This window comes from Rhea americana, unplaced genomic scaffold (assembly GCF_003343005.1).
Source record: "Rhea americana isolate MKP2758 unplaced genomic scaffold, rheAme1 scaffold_247, whole genome shotgun sequence".
NCBI classification, from domain to species: Eukaryota; Metazoa; Chordata; class Aves; order Rheiformes; family Rheidae; genus Rhea; species Rhea americana.
In genome coordinates, this window is record NW_028186365.1 from 433188 (window position 1) to 454353 (window position 21166).

Consider the following 21166-nt stretch of genomic DNA (forward strand, 5'->3'; position numbering starts at 1 on the left):
GGCAGCAGCCGTTTGTTTGTGCGGCCGTTGCCTGACAACGGCGCCCGCTGCTTAAAGGGGCCGAGCCCGCTCGCCGCCTCGCTCCGTCCCCCCCGCGCGTGGCACCGGCGGCCGGTACCGCCCGTGCCCGAGAGCGGCGGTGCCCGCGACATGCGGCTTGGGGCAGGCCGGCCGGGTGCGTGCGGAGGGCGGTCCCGACCCGCCGCGGGGCGCTGGTGAGGGGCGCCGTGGGCGGGCTGCCGCGCTCCCGGGCTGCCGCGSTTGGAGCGGTGTCTCCGCCTGGCCCTGAAGGTTTCCTGCAGTTAGTCTCTCCCTGGCCCAGCGTTCGTGCTCCAGGAAGAATGGACAAACTTTTATAGCGGGGGAATAACCCACCGCGCTCGCTGGTAGGTTGTTTCGATAGTTAATTGCCTTCGCTAAAAAACCACGGTTTTTCGTCTTGCAATTTATTAATTGCAAGAGTCCACGGCTGTGTGTGTGTATATATATATATATATATATATATATATATATWTWAAATACCTGTTCTGGTAAGGATTGAAAGCAAATCATGGGGAATGATACAGGCAACGTATTTCTCATGGCAAGAGGTTCTTCCAAGCGTCATTCAAAGAAAGCGATAGAGAAGCAGCCAGTACCGACAGTCCTGAGACTGTAGGAAGTACGGYTGAAACGTTGCAAAATAGTTTTTAATGAAACGATTATGTGACCGTATAACGTGTAAGTACAATAACTAACCACAGCATAACATTGCTTCGTAAAGCATCTCCCTGCTCTGCAACCGTTGCTGCAGCATTACAGACTCTATGGGACTCGTCATCTTGCCAATTTTCCTGGTACTGTTTTAGTATAAATAGAATAGAACAGGCAAAAACTGTCTACTTATATGTGCTGAATGTAAATGTTGTGCCCTCCCCCCTTTTTTGATAAATAGGAGGAGAAGGGAGGGAGTAGAAAGCACGATAGACGTATTTTTAGATGATATAGTAGATATGTAATACACAAGAAGATACAATACATAYAATACAATGGATATACAAATAGATGTTTTGAATATCTTGAGTGCAGGGACATCCATTATTAATAACTGTGTGTAGGTACATGGATCCTATAAAAATCTCACGTTCAAACTTGACTACCTAAGTATCTGGATGTTTTCTATTCCCCATTGTATTTGACTAAATTGAAGTTTACCAGCCTCACTTTTTGCTTTTGTGAACATTTTCTGTTTAAAAACAAAAAAAGCTTGTGAAAAATTAAAAGAGCCCACTCCCTGGCTTACAAGTAAAATGTGATCAAATGGTCTAAAGTTGGGTTTTCAAACAATTATCACATGTTCCCATTTTCCCTTTTGCTTTGTACACATGCACACTGAGCAGTTTCTCGAACTTCAGATTTTGAACCTGCTTGTTTTAGTAGAATAAGTAAGAGGGTCTAGGAAATCTGGCTAATGTCAATGAGTTGGAAGAGTGAACAGTACAGGACGTGCGTTCAGACACATGGCTAATCTGCTAAGCTAAACTGACTATTTTATTTCAAATTAAAGTAGTTTAACAGTGGCAAATTTTACTTTGGTAAAGCTAGTTTGAAGTTAATGGCTCACTGAGAGTTCAGTGCTGTAAGCTCCAACGTAATTCATTGTGCAAGTGGGGATTGTGGTAGCTCTTCTTTTGGACAGAAAGGTATTATGTATTTTTATTGTGTTAGTCATGGTCTCTTCACTTGCTACAGTAGTTCACAAAATTKATTTATTAATATTCAGTAAGGTGTTTGCTTGTATACTGGTTTTACTTTGTTTTTTGAATGCCTCATGTTYAGGTTATCAGTGCTTTGCTTATGATACATAAGAAAAGTCCTTGATCTCCTCCCTCCCCCCTTTCATTCTCTTTCAGTATAATATACCATTTTCATTTATRCGTAAGTGCAAACTTCATGAGCTATTCTAAAAAAGATCTCAAGAAAAAGGACATAAGACAAAATGCCTAGCTATTTTCTCAAAGGCATTTGGCCATGTTTCCTTGCTGTTTAGCTGTGTTAAAGGTATGCTGAATCAACAGCGCTGTAGTGTTAATCATCTGAGTTTACATTCCCAGGCCTGCAGCTGGAGTTTTCTTCATAGTCAGCTGAATGTCTGTAGTTTGGTTGTAATTTGATCAGTGGTTTCTCTCTGTTTTTACGTTTATTACGTTGCTCTTTTGAGCAGCCTGGTAAAAATGAAGAATGTTAGAATGCTCACTTTGTTCTTCATTCTAGATAGAAAATACATTGCACATGTCTATTCTGTATACAGTCTTTCAGAATAGGTTTGGCACCATTCCAATACACTCATTTGAAAATAGTTCTACTGTTCAGAACTGTTATTGTAGACGAAGGTCAATTTCAGATGTTYCAGTCAATAAACTTTTGGGAAGGCTTCTCACAGTGCTTCCCTGTATTTGTTTTCCTTGTGGTGGGTGTGCTGCAGTGGACAGTTGATGAGGATAACTTGTTGTTTARTGTGACAAATTGTTGTATCCATTCAGAACATTCTTTTCATTCTTTTTATATAACTTAATAGTCTAAATAGTATTTATCAGTGCCTGGAAACTTATGCTGTTTTAGATTTCATTTATCCCTTAACTTTATCACTGCAAAACTAATGAGATTAAAGATTTAGGACAAATCAGATGGAGGAATTTATTTTTGGATTGATTGTCCTGTATTACCACTAGGACTTGTAAATGGGTTGTCCTAGTTCTACCTYCTTGGTAGGAATATTATAATTTTACATTACTAATCAGAGAGTAACATCTCATTTTAATACATGAAACAAAGTTTAAAGCAGATGTATTCCTTAAATTCAAGTCTTTGCTGTCACATGATGTTGCATGTTGACTTCATTTATCTGTTGCAGTTCTGACATTTTTGTCTATTCGTCTGCCTTTTCCTAGTAAGTATTTAATTCATTCTCTCTGGTGATGTTATTTTATGTTTTTCTGTTTAGTATCTTATTCTGCTGAGGTGTGTGTRTGTGTGTGTTTTAATTCTTTGATCCTTTTTCTGAAAGTATCTTTTAGTACGCTGTCATCACTGGCTTACTGTTTACTTCATACAGCCTGTAGACTTTGGAAATATATTGAGTTGGCCTCAGTAAAACTTCTGGATTTTTAGATGCCAGATCTAATGGTATTTCTTAAGATCTGTGTTAGCAATCATGTTGCTTAAATTGTGTGTTTAGTATTAGAGGGATTTGAAGGTCATAATTTTCTTCCAGTTTCATTCTTCCTGTAAGTGTAGGTAAGGACTTAAGTGTAGATAAGGACATAAGGRCTTTTTACCTGTAGGCTTGGTTTTGCAAAATTCCAGTGGAATCAGTGAAGATGAATAGAGATTAGGAGTAGGCTTGTATGTAGTCAATCTATTTTTATATACTTTTTYCATACTTAACTTTTCTTCAGTATGCAGTTTTGCAATATTTTTAGTTTTGATGAGACTATCCTAACAAAGAATATTCTGAATGTTTGGCCAGATGGTTCCATTATCATGAATTTGATTTGGTTGAACTTTTGTTATGAGATTATCTAGAAAAGGCAATGTACAATGGATTAGACAAATATGATGCTAAAAGTTTCTGCTCTGAATAAATTTGTTAAATAGGCAGGATATCCAACTAATGAAAAAGAGATTTGATCAACTGTTCCTGCAGTATATTTTATTACAGATAAGTGACTTGTCTGAATATAAGCCAGTGCTGCTTAATATCCACAAAATTATGATTCATGGAGAATTATAGCTGTTCTTATTGCCTCTGCAATTTTACTGACAGAGAAGGTATGACAGACTTTTCACTCCAATTCTGGAAACACTACATATGTATTTTATGACTTATTTTTAGTAGGCTTGATAATTCTAAAGGCTTTTTGTGATAGAAAATACAACCACATAAGAGGCTATTTGATTCAGTCCTTACTTCAGAGTACATGTTTGTTTTGCACTTTTGTTGCCYAATCATCACTTTATTGTTACTGTTTATCTTTTCTGTTATCTGTCTTTGATTTTATTGTTCACTAACAATAAGCTTTTGTTAATGTGTAGTGAGGGTAGTCGGTAAACTTCCAAAGCATTATTAAATTAAAAAATAAAAAAACCCTTTTAACTAAGTTAAAAAAAATTTCTAACTAAGTTAGAAAAAAGATTAGAGAAATATCAAGTCATACCATTTGGAATTTCTGATTTCCACCCCCCGCCCCCCGCACCGCCCCGGAGAGTCATCCAGTATTGTCCTCAAGGCATATGTTTCTTGAGGTGGGTTTTCCTTTAATCTAGCAAAGATCTTAAGGCTTGCAATTTTGAGGGAGATATGTGAACATGACTTAGCTACTGTCTTAATTAACTATAACCAATCTTTTAAGTTTTTGCTGCTCTGACATAGATGCAATGTTTTCTCTTTTCTGTAATCTTAGAAATGATGGCAGATGATTTAGAACAATTTATTGAAGATCAGAAGGCCAAGTTGGCACAAGATAARGCAGAACTTGAAAATGATCCACCTTACATGGAGATGAGGGTAAGAGTATTAAATAATTTTCCTGAATTTAAACTCTTCTGTTTTTACAGTTTTGAATTCAGCTTGCTTTTACTCTGCTCCTAAAACTTCATTTGTTGTTGAAGTATGTATTAAGGATGTATCTATTCAAAACAATTTCTGACTTCAATGTGCTATGTCTGTACATATGCATATTTTAAAAAGCTCTGTTTGCCACCTGGCATCCATATTACAATTCATATTTTATGAATGGGAATACTCCAGTAAATGCTTATTAATACTGCCTCTGCCCCCTAGGCAAGCTGACTAGCATGGTGCTTCTCTCTGCCCACTCCAGAGAATGGGCAGTGGGAAGCAGATGGAAGGAATAAATAGCCTTAATATTTTTAAGGAAAATAGCAAATAAAAAAGATTACTTAATACAATCAATTCCACAAAATCTGTTGTCATCAGTAGTTTCCTGTTAGAAACTTTAGTACATAAGCTGTAAAGATTTTACAATTTATACATCATCATTAAGTTATTTAGTAGTGCAAATACATGGCAAAAAGCTGCATGTAAATTATTTAGTTATTGTAACTCCTAACTAGCTGGAATGAATTCTTTAAGAAAAAAAAATATTTTTTTTCTACATTGTTTATGACTTCTTCAAACAGCTTGAGCTTTTAACACTGATTGCAATACTGCATATTCACTTCCTTTTTTGTTTCATCAGAAGGTTGTGAGCCCTTGTATGTGTAAGGTAAATATTTTTATCTATTTATAATAATTCTCTCCAGAAAGTTAAATCTTAGGGGACTGGGAAAAGGAGTTGGCTTCTTTAATTTGCCTCCTTTGCTCAGAGCAACTTTAGAGAGAAAGAGAATATCTCCAGCATGTATCTGGATAAAGTCCTAAGCTGTTTGATGCCAGTGTAGTTACAGTGAGCTTTCAACTTGCCCTACAATACCCCAAAATTCTTTCCTCGTGTCAAGCAGAGTATATAAGTCCCCCCCCCCCTNTTTTTTTGTTAACAAAGGAGGATATATGTAACTGAAACTTGTGGAAATATGATTTGATTTGTTTCAGATGAAATATATTGAAGTAATTCATGTGTAGTAATTCATGTGCTACTTTTTCATAGTATCAGTGAAATATACAATCAGTTTCATAAGTTAATCCAACATCCCTTTCAATCTCTCTGTTCTAAAGTCCTAATAATTATGCTAATGAGATTCTCACATGGTATTTCTTTTACCTTTTGATGTAGCAAACACTTTTTTCTTTTTTTCAGAATAAAGAATCGGAGAAGCTTTCTGAGTCTAGCAAAATGTTAATTTCCATGGCTAAAGAAAATATACCTCCAAATAGTCAACAGAACTGTCCTTTRGGTATAGTATATCTTAATATGTCTTCTGGGTTTAGGTAGCATTTAATTACCTCTGAGAATTTTTGAAAGGGCCTTCTTGCTTTGAATTTTTAATTAGAAGATTATTTTAATTCAAGTATGTACCATTTCTTTATTCTCCTAGGAGCTAGTTAAATTTGTTTTCCTGATGTGCTGTGACTGGACAGTTCACTGACTGTTTTCTTCACAAATATGTATCTTTMTGTCTTCTTTTATTTTGTGTTCTCCTTACAGTTTCTGCTTAAAATGCGTGATAGTGTTCCTTTGCCTATTTTACCGTTTCTGCAAGGTGCCAGCCCTCCTGRCTTGTCCTACCATCTTCCTGTAGGCACTTCTGTTTTTGTTCAAATRTATTTTTTTGAATCTGTCTTGACAGTTTTAGAGCTTTTTTATGTCCTGCTTCTTGTTGCTAGGTAACTTTTCTTTCATGTGTACAGTGTGGTTGACACTTTGTTTGGTTTTGAACCTTATTTATTTTCATATTGTGCTTATTGTAATTCTGGTGTAGTTTTGCAGCTTCCAGTGRGAGTAAGTGACACTTTTATTTTAAAAACAATATGTCAACCGGCATTTGAGGCTATTTATGTAACACTAATCTATTTTTTTAATTAATGTTTCTAATCTATCTTTTAAATTAGTGCTTCTGCTACCCTTCAATTATGTTACACCCTCTCTATAATTTTAACTGAATTCCTGACTARAACAGTGCTGATCTTGACATATAAAAGGAGCCTGAGCTTATGAACTTGGGGGCCTAAACTGATCTTAGGCAAATAAATGCTTTTTTTTTTTCTTTTTTTCTTTTTTTTAATAAAGACGTTATATACCTGTAACTTCTAGCAATCAGCAAGGACAGCTCCTCTAAACCATTTCTATAAAATTTAAGTTTTCAGATTATTTATTATGTATTACTAACAAGTTCAAATACACATTTAATTTAAATATTGGTGATTTGTGCTTCTGCCTATAACCTTGGTGGTTTTGGAAATCTCTTAAGCCCTTTCTCCCTGAACTTTCTGGTATATGGAGTGAGGCTAATTATACATACCTGTACCTCAGAGACACTGAAGATGAAAAACTTGTTTTATTTCTTCCCCATACTTTTAGCAAAATGATAGGATCCTATTATGCTTTAAAGATAACAGGAGGTTAACAAAAAACACACTAGACAGCTCCTGGCTCTGAAGAACTTGAAATCCAAGTAGTTAATTCAAACAGGTGAAAGTAAAGGTGATGAAACACTATTTCTAGGTACAAGCTTTTTCTATTTCATTATTCTTTTAAGATTAAGTGTGAATAGTTCCAGCTAACTTGTTAGAGATACTGGAAAAAATTAATCATGTAAGCAAGGTGTTGTACTGTAGAAACATTATGACTTGTAGTCTTCTCTACCCTCTGTTAAACTGAAAAGGGAAGTTCTGGCCACATTGACATGAATGGTGCTAGAATTTTTCATGAGAAGAAAAACTCCACCCCGTCTTAAAAATTAAACTGAAATTACATTTCTATAACTGAAACTCTTGGTTTAWGAGATGTTGTCATTAGTACTAAGCTTTGTGAAATTATATAATTTCAGATGATTTTTAGTGATACTTGAATAGTGCTTGCTGCCAGAACTCACAGTGAATAAACTTGGTAACAAGACAGATCTCGAATAAGAACGTACCTCACATTTTTCACAATTTTTATTGTCATTGTGAATGTATGCAACTAACAGAATGTGAAATGGGCAAATAAACAGATAAAGCAGATAGATAATAAACCAAAGCAGAAAAACAATGAAAAATGAGTATAGCAGATTGACTCCTGCTTTGGCTATTAAGGATACACTGACTTACCTGAAACTCTCTCAAGCCAGCCCAGCATCTTTTTACTAAGCCTTTTTTCTACTTTTTATCTATTCCTATAGCAGTTAGCAGTGTGAATCCCAAGTTAGCAGTGCTTAGCATTTAGATAATACCATTTTACTCCACAGACACTGAGTAAAGCAGTTAAAATAGTGAATTCAAACAAACTGCTGTACAATAAATTGTGAATGATATAAGATTAAAATCTGAAAATTCTTCTCTTCTTCCCCTTGCCCCTAACTATTCATTTCAAACAGGCCACAAGAAGTAGAAAGACATTCAAGGAAACAACAGGCAATAAAAAAAAAAAGGAGGGGAGCATTGTGCTGTATGTTTCTTACTCTGTAGTTTTGTGCAATTTACTAGTTCTCTGTAGCGAGTGGTGAAAACTTCTGCAGAAGTGGCCTTCTAGGGCAGAGGATATTTCTTACAAATTACTTGAGCATGTATTTTGGGAACAGCAGTTGGTGTGGCATTGTGTTTTAGAATGCGGCTGTTGCAAGGCCTGATGGTAATCTTGGAGAAGTWCGAAATGTGTATTTTGGAGCTATTACAACAAAGAACACTGACATGGAAAAAATAAATTCCTTATAGTTGCATGGAAGCCAACATAGATTTCGTTTRTGCATCATGCTAAGCAAGTAGCTTGTTAGTTGCTGAATATGTTTTATATTGTGTAGTAAGTACAGTTTAAAACATCAGAGTTGTTTTGTAGACTAACATTCATGTCAAAGAGGAGATTTTTTTTAATCACGTATCAATAAAAGAAACAGTATGAAGTAGTCTAAATATTATACATATTTGAATGCATCCAAATGAGTTCAGATTATGTTGCATTTTATTCTGCGGGAAGAAAGGGCAAGAACTGGAGGAAAAACTAGCATTCAAAAATACTACCAATACTTCCTCTAGAATGCTTTTCACATTCATGCAGATAAGTTAGTTTATTTCAGCTGTTCTGTAATTACTAGTTGCATAATTCATTTTTTTGTTACTGGTGTCTAATAAAAATCCAATAAGAATGCATTTACTGCGGTATGTTTTTTTGTACAGGTACAAAATAGTAATACTAATATTTAACCAAGTTAAACTTTCAGGTGACTACGGCTTGAGTTTACCTCTTGGAGAAGAATATGAACGAAAAAAGCATAAACTGAAAGAGGAACTTCGACAAGATTATAGGCGATATCTTTCTCAGGTAAAGCTTCTTATCTGATTGCCTGAGTTTCATGAGTCTCCTAAAATGACTTTGTATTTTAATGGAATGGAAATAACCAAAAGCTGTGGATTCCATTATAAGAAGGAATTCATTGTGAACTGTGGCTAATTCTGAACTTCTTGAGTGAAACTAATTTCAAAATGTCATTGTTAGGAAAGACTATGTATTTCAGATTTTCTACAGATCCCAGTGCCATGATCTTACGTATTAATTACTTAGTATATTTTATTCCAAATATTTTTATTTATTTGTCTATCCACTTTTTTCTAATTTACATCTTAAGTACTTAAGGAAGTAACAGATGATATTTTAAATTCTTCCATATGCTAGAGTCTATCATTTAGGTWATAATACTACTGTAAGTAGTGTGACTATTTGCCAGCTCATTTCAGTTTTAGATGTAAAAGAACTTTGCTCTTGTGCTTAGCATAAGTTATTAAATGCCACAGCAGTGATTTAAAATTGAAATGCATTAAATATCATAATCCTGGGACTATTTTGAATCCCTTCTTAATTTATCAGATTTTAAAGTCAAATGGGAAAACTTGGGAAGCAAATAATTTCTGTTGTTTGAAAATCTCCCTTAGTGGTGCCATTAGTGCTTAAAATGAAAGAATGAATTGGCTTTAAGAAAAAATCTTTTTTGTTRAGTCAAATATTTTTGAATGAAAGACGCATTATGAATAGTATCTTTTCCCTGACTTTTAGGGTATTTCACAGGCAAAAAGAAAGGTAGGGTGCCTGCAATATGCATTTTTTTTCTTTAAATTAGTAGCTTTTTTGCTTTGTTTGAAAGTTTTGTGCTGTTTGTATAAATTAAAAATCATTACATTTTTGTGCTTTGTGTATTTGTGTGTGCTGTAGTGATGAGTTGTGATTAACAGCATTATAATGCTTGCTTTGTGCAAAATGATTGCTTATATTTATTGTTTTCCATTCATTGATTTCTTTTCCTTTATTATCATTTCTATATAATGCTGACTATACAAAAGTTTTTTTTCTTCTAGTAGACATTTGCTGCAAAGCATATCAGTTTTCATCAAGTACATTAGGTGGATTCTGTGAGTTCAGATTTTTCTGTTTTTATTTACTTAATTTATAAATATGGAATAAAGTAGTAAGCTCTGAAATACTATAAACCTCATGGGAGTCAGTGAGGGCTTTTTCCTTCGCTATCACTGTGAAATCTCTTCAGTGGTGCTTAGGAAAGTTGTGGAGCCAGTTATGCAGCTCCATATGGCCCAGAATGCAAGAATGAAAGTATTCAGGGAAAAATAATACAAGAGGCACATCAGTGCCAGCTTCTTTCAGTTGCAATAAATCTGTTAATTATTCATATCATTATACAGTCATGTATATATAATTTTCAAAGGTAATAGTGTCCATGTGGGTCATACAAATTAAGCAGCTTTAACAAAGAACTGATTAGGTAGTATGGTAGAAAAACAACCACTGTTCTTTTTTGGGCTATAAATGACATGCGTATGATGGAAATTACCTACTTTAGTATGCACTGGAATTTCTAAATAACAATAGCATTGGTGGCTGGCTGCTTAACCTCTGATCAAAATAATGCTTATATAATTGTTTTTTGTTTAATCTGAAAATTCAGATTATTTTCTTKTGTTAAAATCATGTTAAAACTTATTTTATAATTCTCACCAAAGTACCCAGTAATAGCATTTTTTACACTAAGTATTTTCTTCTCAGTTGAACTTTAGTTTTACATATTTAGATTTAGGATTTTTTTTGTTTGTTTTTTTAACGTAATGCATGTTAGCTATATTAAACTTGTATAACCTGAGGATGAGATAAGATAACAATCTATAATTTCTCTTCCCTGAACAAAGAAATAGTATGATTGTTAACAGCTCTCTTAATCATAGAATCAGTAAGGTTGRAAGGGACCTCTGAAGATCATCTGGTCCAAACTCCCTGCTCAACAGGGTCACCTAGAGCATGTTAGACAGSGTTGCATCCAGGCAGGCCTTGAAGATCTCCAGAGAAGGAGACTCCACAACCTCTCTGGGCAACCTGKKCCAGTGCTCCGTCACTCTCACAGGGAAGAAATTCCCCCTCACCTTCAGGCGGGACTTCCTGTGCTTCAGTTTCTGCCCTTTGCCTCTTGTCCTGTCACACGGGACAACTGAAAAGAGTTTGTCCCCGTCCCCGTGACACCCTCCCTTCAGGTACTTGTACACATTGATGAGATCCCCCCTCAGTCTTCTCTTCCCCAGGCTGCAGAGGCCCAGCTCTCGCAGACGTTCCTCATAAGCAGGTGCTTCAGCCCTCTGATCATCTTTGTAGCCCTACGCTGGACTCTCTCCAGTAGCTCCATGTCTCTCTTGTCCTGGGGAGCCCAGAACYRGACACAGTACTCGAGACGAGGCCTCCCCAGGGCTGAGTAGAGGGGCAGGATCACCTCCCTCAACCTCCCAATGCACCCCGGGATACCATTGGCTTTCTTGACCACAAGGGCACATTGCTGGCTCATGGTCAGCTTGTCATCCACCAGCACTCCCAGGTCCTTCKCTGYAGAGCTGCTCTCCASMAGGTCAGCCCCCAGCTTGTACTGGTGCCTAGGGTTATTCCTCCCTAGGGGCAGGACYCTGCACTTGCCCTTGTTGAACCTCAGGAGGTTCCTSTCYGCCCAGCTCTCCAGCCTGTCCAGGTCTCTCTGAATGGCAGCACAGCCCTCAGGTGTGTCAGCCACTCCTCCCAGCTTGGTATCATCAGCAAACTTGCTGAGGAGGCACTCTGTCCCCTCATCCAGGTCATTGATGAAAACGTTGAACAGGATGGGACYCAGTACTGAGTCCTGGGGGATGCCACTAGCCACAGGCCTCCAACTAGACTCCATGCCTCTGATGACGACCCTCTGAGCTCTGCCTTTCAGCCAGTTCTCAATCCAATAATGGTGATAATATTTTGGTTAGTAACTTGTTTAGTCATGCTTATGTAGAAAATGCAGTTTCTGCATCAGCTTCTCATTTTTGGCAAATAATCTTTTTAACTTCTAAGGTCATCTCTAGAGTTATATTCGAAGTATGACAAGAATTAAGTGATAGTGAGGATTACAATTATATATTTTTTTTTGTTAAACATAACTCAGCTCTCCATGTTAATCTGGTTGTCTCAATATTTGAATATCTACATAATTATTAAATCTTTTAATCTTTTAATTTGTAGTTCAGAAATACAATTTGTAGTGATGCGGATTCATAATGATGTGAGCAGGCAGGTGGAGCACTTGTCTGTTTATGTGACTCAGCTTTTACAGAATGACATGGAAGGAAGAAATAATGTGAAAAATACCATATCTCTGTAGTTCCACATGACCCTGCCCTGCACAAACATATGATCTTTTATTAAAATGAACGGGATTTTTAAAGTAAATCATCGACTGAGAGTGACCTCAGGATGCTTTTAAGAAGTTAGTGATATATAAGGAAGCCTCTAGACTTTGAATATCTACTTCTTTCAAATCAAACGCCAGTGCTGGAAAAGGCTGCTATTTTGACTTGCTGTACAGCCATGTACAAATGGGCTGAAGATGTGGCCCATGGACCTGTGGTAGGCAGCAACACGGATAGTGTTTTCAGTTGAAAGTTTTGTTATAAAATCAGCTCGTGATCCATAAGGCACTGCAAGATCTTGTGGTGGGTCATTCTGAAAAATTGGGGAATTGGTTTTGTGAAGAGCAAACACAGGTTGTGTTGATATGTGGAGTGGTGATTACGCTAATATTAGTGTGGATTCTGTCGCTGAACATAAGAAGTAGACATACACTTTCTGTAGTTGGAGAAAACAATTTTATAATAAATATTTCATCTTAAGTAAGGTAATGCATTGTAAAATTCCTCTGCTTATAGTTCTATARAAAAATTGAGAAATGTGTTTTTTTGAATAAAAGTCTCTCTTTAATTTACAGATAGTAATTCAGATAATCTTCGAAATAGTATAAACAGAAAGAAGTGTGACAAACGTTTTCAAAGACAAGCTGAAAGTCTGAAATTAACCAAGCAGTTTAGCTTCAGTTTTCCTTGGTTTCACTTCATTTGTATGTTCCAAGAACATCCCACGTGTTCAGAATGTGAAGATTGTCTTCAGTCCTTATTCATTTAAGTAAATTGTTCAGCCTTGTTTCAGAGCATATCATTCGTAGCACCTATTTAGCAAGTAAGATTTGATGTTTTAAAATATATTGAATGATTCAATCTTTTTTTCTTAATTTAGAAAAATTACCTGACTACTGGTGAAGTAGATCCATATACTCAGGGATTATCTCTTCCTATTGACGAGCGGAGGTCTGCAAAGGTAGGTGTCTGGAGGAAATTCAGTAAGTGATATGTAGCTTGAAAATGAATCCTGATGATTAAAGTGTTGTGGAAATTTTTTTTCCAATTGAAAATTTTTAAAAACTGTTTGAAAATGAACATTTCTGGAGATGGTCATTAGAATAATTTTCGAATAAGGACTTTACATTTTATATATTTTTGGTCAATTTTAATTGTCAATTTTTTAATCCTATATTGGCTGTACTTTGATTTGTAGATAATTAGGTAATGATACCTCACTTTCAAGATGTGTAATTCTAGACTGTTATCAACTTGGTGTTTGCTGATTCTAATTCAGACCTAGACAAGGTCGGCTGTGCTCAAAAGCTTGTAGTTGTGTTTATTTTTTGTCCAGCTGTACATACTACTTTCCTTTATAAGCCTTGTTTTCCTTGTAATTATGTGTGCTTTTCTTATTTATTACTTTTTGTACTCCAGCCTGGGGATAAGATTTTTTTTATTTTTATTCATTTTATTTATTTATTTGAAAATATGTTCTTGTAGTTGTTTCTACAGTGGTGTTCCTCTGGTGATTTTCTGTCCATTGATTCAGAACTAAAAGCAGTGTGATTTCTGCTGTATGCGATTTGTTTTGATTTCTTTCTGTGTATGTCTAACCTAATTGCATATCCTCTTGGGATTTTTGAACAGACATGTCTGCCTAAATGAAGGCTGATAGGATAACTCACATATTGCCTACTGTTAATATAAGTTATTGAACCTCCCAAGTTCTAATCTTTCTTTGAAATTTAGTAATGTTTTCTGTGAAAGGGGTACATAGCCTCTCTCTGCATTTAGTTCCTTTGATCTCCTTGATGTTTCTTATCAATTTATAGTATTGGTTTCATATGTTGGGGAGATACCAGCCAGGACATTCTGGTCTCTCTTCTATTGGACTTGGGTCAAGGTTAACTGCAGAGATGCAACATAAATATGCAAATTTTCTTAACTCTAATCCATTCCTCTGATAAATAGTTTGGTTCTGTGACAGCCTAAAACAGTCTTACGGGGAGGGATTGCTCCACTCCTCCTGCACCCACACTGTTGGCCTTTTATTCTCACTTTCTTTCTTGTGCTTKCTTATAAATTGAATTGGAAGCTGAGTCAACAGAAACATCAAAAACTCATGAAATATTTTTGCTGACTCAGTTATCACTACTGGTTCTTTGTAAGATCAGGTGAACTCCAGCAGAGAGATAAGGGAGAAAGTGGAACTGTATTGCTAAAGGAGGACTGGACTATTGCGCTCTTGATTTATTGCACTCTTGACTTGTTGCGCTCTTTATTTATTGACCTGTATTGCTTTGGAATTGCATTCTGCTTTGTGTTTGGGGCTACGCAGTCGCTATAATCTGGCACAAGACTTCCGCTGTGGAAATTGTTGCTTCTGCCCATGTTATGCTTGCTTGACCTTCCTGCCTCTCTTGTGCTGGCAATAATGTCTGGTCATATGATGAGCCAGGTGATAGCTGATATGAGTAAATACTAATGTTTTAGAAAATTTTCCAAATCCCACATTGGTATAATGTTAAAACAAGGCAAGCAGCAAGTTCAGGAAGGGAGTAAAGACTCCCTTTCAGTGGCAGCAGGCATTTATGCTTAGTTGAAATTATCTTTACATTAGCTTCAAGAGCTCATGAACTTTGCATTATTCTTTGTTGTTATGCGTGCTGAAACTGTGGAGGATAAAGTATCTTCAATTAAGTCTGTGGAAAATAAAGAAATACCTGGACTGCAAATGTGTCTGATGTTCTAGGGTTCATATCGTAACAGTTCAACATTCAGTAGAGTTTCTCTAGAAAAGTGCATTGTATTCTTTTTAGTCATTTATTTATTACCACCGTAGAAACTAAAAGCTGCCAGAAGATGTCACACTGTGCACTCCTAAACTGTGTTTAGTCTCTGGGTAGGTAGCATCAGAGATGTTAACATCTGAATTTTTGTTTTCTCTGCAAGGTAAAGCGTGCTGAATTTAAGTCATATAGTATATTGAATCCTTTGTGAGCTTTTAGCCTGTTAAAGATGCTGCTAGTTTCTCAGTTGAAGAAAATACTTCTTGGAGAGTTTTCGTAGTTGTCTGCAGGTTTTATGTTGTCACTGTTAGAAACTCTATAGACATAAGGATTGAAAAACTCTGTTTTGGGCATTACTGGTTTCATTTGTAGAACTATCATTAAGCTGGTATTTCCATGGTGATAGCTCTCTGAAGAAATTGAGGTGTAAACTCTTTGTTTGAAACTTGTTTATAGGAAAGTAAGCATATATATATGTGTGTGTGTGTGTGTATGTATAGGTATGTATATATAAAAATATTCAGATCTTTTAATAGCTTTTATATGGTATATAAATACAGAAGATACTACAGTGAGGAAGAGCATAATTCATAAAACTAATACTTTTTCATTTATATGATGATTATACAACTTGGAATAAGGTACTATAAGAGACTATATAAGGCTTATTCTAAACACAGAGGTAGTAGTATCAGGAAATAATGGAGTAGTGTTTGCTTTACCTGAAGACTTTTATGTATCAAATTACCTTTTTCAGTTATTGATGTATGATTCCTGTTTTATTTTACAATCTGAGCAAGCTATTTATAGATAGTGTCACCTTGCAAAAGCAGCTAGTAATTCTTGGACAGGGTGAAGAGATTATTTAAGGAAAACAAAGAAAAATATTCTTTGCAATTTTGTCCTTTTCTGCAGTCAGCTTAACTGCTAGTTCAAACCTGAAAGCTCAAGCACATCTTGTCTATGCATGTATACGTTGTCCTGTTCTAATTGTGTGGCAATTCACAACTAATCTTAACATAAAATAGAGTGTGTTTTAAAAACATCAGTAAACAGATTTAGGTTGGAAGTTAAAAAGAGATTCCTAATCCTCAAAAGATTGAGGTTTTGGAACAATTTTGTAATATGCAAGAGAAAAGCTAACTGGTTTTAAGTTGGAACTTAATTTTAATAGTGTGGTATGTTATCAGAGACTAGAYTTCATGCTGAGGAAGTTGTCTTCTACTTACAGATCTCAAATTAAGAGAATATACTGTGTTCCAATAATGAATGAAAAACTCCAAACCAATTCAAGCCCTGTATGTACATCATAAAGGGGGGGGAGGGAGAGCACAACTAGATTGTATTCATTTAGTAATGTTGTTCTATGAGATTTAAAGCTACTCCTCAAAAATGCAAAATTATGATCCACTTTTTAATGCCTGTTTTAGGAGAAACTACGGCTTGAAAGAAACAGAGAGTACAATCAATATCTCAGGGATAAAGAAGAATGGAATGAAAGACTAAAGAAACTGGGGAGGAAAAACATAGAGGTAATACAGATTTACTGAAGCTGATACATTACAAGAGAGAACATAATATTGGAAGTTTTGTCATTATCAATTGTTTTGTCATTGACTAAGATGCACAAAGTAAGATAAGAGGCAAAGAATGAAGTTTAAGTAGGCCCTGGTTTTATGAATGTRTCTGGGAAGTACTGATTACAAGTCATACAGTATAGTTCTTGATTCCTACTTCAGTCACCTCTATCTGCCAGAAGGATGCTTTCGCTCTTCTGTGTCCCTGAAGCAAGTCTCCAGGTTGTTCTTGATGATAAAAGCAGTGGCCAAGAAAGCTGTCTCTTTGTTGGACAAAACATTAATCCCTGTTAGGTTTAGCTGTTCCATTTCCCACARCCAGTTTGAGTTTTTCACTGCTGTTAATCTGTAAACAGGTGCATTTTCTGCAGAGAGCTKTTCTTGTAAGTAAGACTGCACCCAGTGCCCAGCTACTTGATAGCGTTGAGGCTTTCACCTTCTCAGTTCTATTGGTTGCTGAGCTGCTTCACTTAGCTCAGTGACCTCAGATTGTGTTTAAATAATTCAAACAGCAAATCCCACTAAACTGATTTATTCTGACTGAAATAGATTAGGAGATACTTGCACGAGCATCTTRGCCCATAGATTTTAGGGAAAGGTATTCTGTAGTAAAGAGAAATGACAGGTTGCTAGAAGGTTCTTTAGCATTCACACTTGGACCTAGAAGTGCTGCATCACTTAAGACCCTGTAGAATGAAGGAAAATAAAATACACTCAGCATGCATTTAAAACATTTTTTTCCAAGAGACATATGCATTCTGCAAGATGTAGGAAGCTGTGAAACTTTACTACTTTCCTCCTGGGGCAGGTTATTCTTTGGAGTTAAGAAACTCAGGAGCTTGGCTTTCATTGGTATTTTGTTAGTTACAGTTCTTCTTTGCTTTCTGGAAATCCTTCTTTAGTAGGATGCAGGTAGCCTGATCTTGCTCACCTTGAAAATTGTTTTGCTACCACTCTGTTTCCCCCAGGTGTTTTGCTGTTTGTAAATGATTACAAATACTTCCTACATTCTGTCTGAATGCCATGAACCTGCCAATATAAAGGGCAGTAATTATATTCAACAGAGGATTATTGGCTCTGATTGTTCTCAAAGTATTTGRCCATTTGATTTAGCAATCTGGAAAAAATATTTTGATCTGAGAAAGCCTCTGTTGCTTTTTAGTTTTAAAGTATTGTACAGAATAGGTATGTTGTCTGTTTTGTATCATTGCCTTGCTTAGTGATGAACAGTAGTAATTTTGGAACTCTAATGCAGGTTTGATTTAAGAAGGCCTTGTTTTGTCTTTTATTCTTTTTWTTTTAATATGGCAACTTATGTGTATAGTAATATGAGAGCTAGGTGGTACCATTGTACYTGAACACCTGAAAACTTAACACCTGAAAGTTCACTATCTTTCTCAGAGCAGCTGGCAAGTTCAAATACTCATGCATTTATAAGCWCTGTCTAGAAAAATGTTGCTTGTTCTTCTTCAAACAGGTTATTTTCATATGAGAAGGACTGCCTTCAAATGTGTTCAAGTGTGATTATATTTGAAAACTATTTTAGTCTCTGGAGACATAGCTATAAGGCAGTATGCAGGCATCCTTTACATGTTGAAATTCAATATCTGATTCTTCCTGGCTTCTTGAAGTGTGCTACATAAGCGAGCAATCCTTATCCATAAGGGTGAAACTAGTGGAAAAACTGCAGCCAGATTTTGAAATTAGGAAGCCCATACCTCTTGGTCAGGAGACCCCATTCTCAGCAATGGCATGCATGACTGTGCTGGTTGGTGGTGATTCTTCCTTTGGCTAATGCAGAGAAATGATTAATCTCTGTCTACTCTGTATTACCTGCAAAAATGTGGAGACCATAAGTTTTTAAAATGCCTCAATATGTAGATGAATCCTGTGTTTCATCAGCTGACTTAAATAATCAAACACATTGAGTGAAGTGTGGGKTTTTTTTTTTTTTGGTTGATTGGTTTGTTTTATTTGTTCATCCTGTTGAACATTTTTATTATTCTGATGTGGAAACAATTTTGCTGTCAAAAAAGAATAAACAAGAGAAAAAGAGTTTGTTCATCTGATTCTTCTATCTRTGAGAAATTTGAGGTGTGTGTGACTGGGACTCAGATTTCTATAACTATGTCTTGTGCTTAATATGGGTTACTTTAGAAGTTTGGTCCAACAGTTCAGATAATCATAGGATAAATTCAGGTTGCAAAGGACCTCTGGAAGTTATGTAGTTCAATCGCCTGCTCAGAGCAGGCTTAACTTCAAAGTTGGATCAGGTTGGTCAGGCCTTGTTCAGTTGAGTTTTGAATATGTGTAAGGATGGAGATTCCAGCATTTCTCTGGGCATTGTGTTCTGCTGCTTAATCATTCTCACTATGAATTTTTTTCCCCTTGATATCCAATTCAAATTCTCTTTGCTGTAACTTGTGACCATTGCTTCTTATAAAAGCATAGCTCTGGCTTCTCTGTAACCACCCATTAGTTAATTAGAGACTGCAGTTATGTACCTTTTATCCCCATACACACCCTCCTTAATGTTTTTTTTGCTGGGCTGAACAAGTCCATCTCTCCTTCAGTTTCTCCTTCATCTCAGCTTCTCCTTCAAGTGCTGCAGTCCCCTGACAATCTTAGTGGTCATCCTCTAAACCTATCCAGTTGTCAATGTCTRTCTTGTACTGGGGAAGGGGACAAAGCTGACCACAGTACTCCAGAGGCTTCCTCACYGAACAGAGAGGAAGGATCACTTCACTAGACCTGCTGGCTACATTCCAGTTAATGCATCCCAGAACGTTGTGGGCATTCATCAATGCGGGGCTGTACTGCTGACTCATATTCAGCTTGTTACTCACCAGCACCCCCAGATCTTTCCTGAGGGTCTAGARAGTTTATCCAGAAATCCACTTTCTAGACGCACAGTGCACAAATGACTGTTGCATGGTCACAAGTTACAGCAAAGAGAATTTGAATTGGATATCAAGGGGAAAAAAGGGGTTACTCTGTCCCAGATGCTAGATTTTGCATTTGTTGAACTTCGTGAGATTTCTGTCAGCCCATTTCTGCAGTTCATCAAAATCCTTCTGAATGGCAGTCATACCTTCCTGTATATTGACCTCTCCTCCCAGTTTGGTGTCATATGCATCTTTATTTGATTTTTCTTTACAACATTTTGTGAAGTGTTGGATACTATTATCACTCTATATCTAATATCTACTATTATCCCAGATGAAAGGTTATTGCACAGAAATACTTCACAGCTTGTTTAAAGTCATGTTGTTTGCTAGAACTGTGTATTGAGCACAGCTTACCTGTGTCATAGGATTGGTTATTATCTACTAAACTGTCCTTTCTCATAGTGATAGTTACTGGGGAGGGGAAAAATAGGTTAAGAAATGGTCAGGTTAGAAGGTTGTGCTCTTGGGTAAGAAGTACCACAGCTTGCCTGAAGCTGAATAGAATAAGGACATCTAATCTCTTGGTTAGGTATAAAGTTCAAAATATTTTTTATTCTTTTGTGCCTTTAAATGCAAAGGTCAAGTTGTTACCTCTTGGAGTTAGTGGAAGGCCTCTTCTGGATTGAGAGCCATTCTTGTAAAAAAAAACAACCCCTCCTCCCCCCTCCCAAATCCCTACCACCGTCAACCAATAAGATCAGATAAGAGAAAGAATGCTATTTCCACAAGAAAAATATCCCTGGTTTTTAATGTCCTCCTTGAAGAAATATTTTTCTTGCTCACTTCCTACCACTCCAGACATTCCCTAAATAGGTACTAGAGAAGAAATGCAAAAGCAATGTTTTCTGTATATGATTTGTTTATATTCAGACTTTTAAATATATTTTTTGTCATTAAACAGCAGGAGACAGACAGAAATAAAACTACTACTGTTACCAAACTTCAGCCAGAGCTACATACACAAGTACATACCTGTTGTACAGGTACAGAACCTCCCAAGAAAGATGCCTTTACTTCCACAGATGGTTATGAAGAACTGCTTAAAGAGAGACAACTGGAGGAAGACAGGTATCATAGGCTAGATGGTGAGGCTGAAGAAAGAAGTAGACTATTGCATAAAAAGCTTGATGAAGATTTGGATGTTCCTGAAAGACGACGTCGTGGATTTGCTAGCCAATCTAGTATTCCTATTAGGAGGCATCACAGACTTGATGAAGATCATAATTTTGATAGAAGATACTACAGAATGGACTATGATCCTGAGGTGAATGAAGAAATAGACTCTAGATTTAGATATGAAAATGATTATGACAGAAGGCCTCCACGGATTTTTTATGCTGAAAGGTATTTTTATTTGTTTCCTGCTGTAATTCTGTAGTGCTTCTTGTTGGCAACTGTGATTTGCTGTCTTCAAAAATCATACAAGATTCACATGTGAGAGTTGTTTTGGATTTTCTTTAAAAAGAAACGTTGACAAAGTTTTTAGAAAAATATTTTAAAAATTGGACCAGAACCTAAGAATATACAACATAT

At 36.3% G+C, this 21166-nt stretch overlaps 1 protein-coding gene across 9 annotated transcripts in view; it reads left to right on the forward strand.

Annotated features, from left to right (window-relative positions):
- Positions 1-21166, forward strand: part of CSPP1 (centrosome and spindle pole associated protein 1) — a 63263-nt gene that overhangs the window by 366 nt on the left and 41731 nt on the right. For 6 of the 9 annotated variants that reach the window (XM_085306769.1, XM_085306777.1, XM_085306772.1 and 3 more), the window contains exons 2-8: positions 4443-4546; positions 5799-5895; positions 8857-8957; positions 9687-9710; positions 13215-13295; positions 16539-16640; positions 20535-20977. In XM_085306769.1, the coding sequence (XP_085162895.1) occupies positions 4445-4546; positions 5799-5895; positions 8857-8957; positions 9687-9710; positions 13215-13295; positions 16539-16640; positions 20535-20977 (950 nt within the window). In that variant the 5' untranslated portion in view covers positions 4443-4444. Of the gene's footprint in view, positions 1-192; positions 387-4442; positions 4547-5245; positions 5268-5798; positions 5896-8856; positions 8958-9686; positions 9711-13214; positions 13296-16538; positions 16641-20534; positions 20978-21166 lie in introns of those variants that run through there. The other 3 variants (XM_085306770.1, XM_085306774.1, XM_085306773.1) reach the window with 3 other exon arrangements.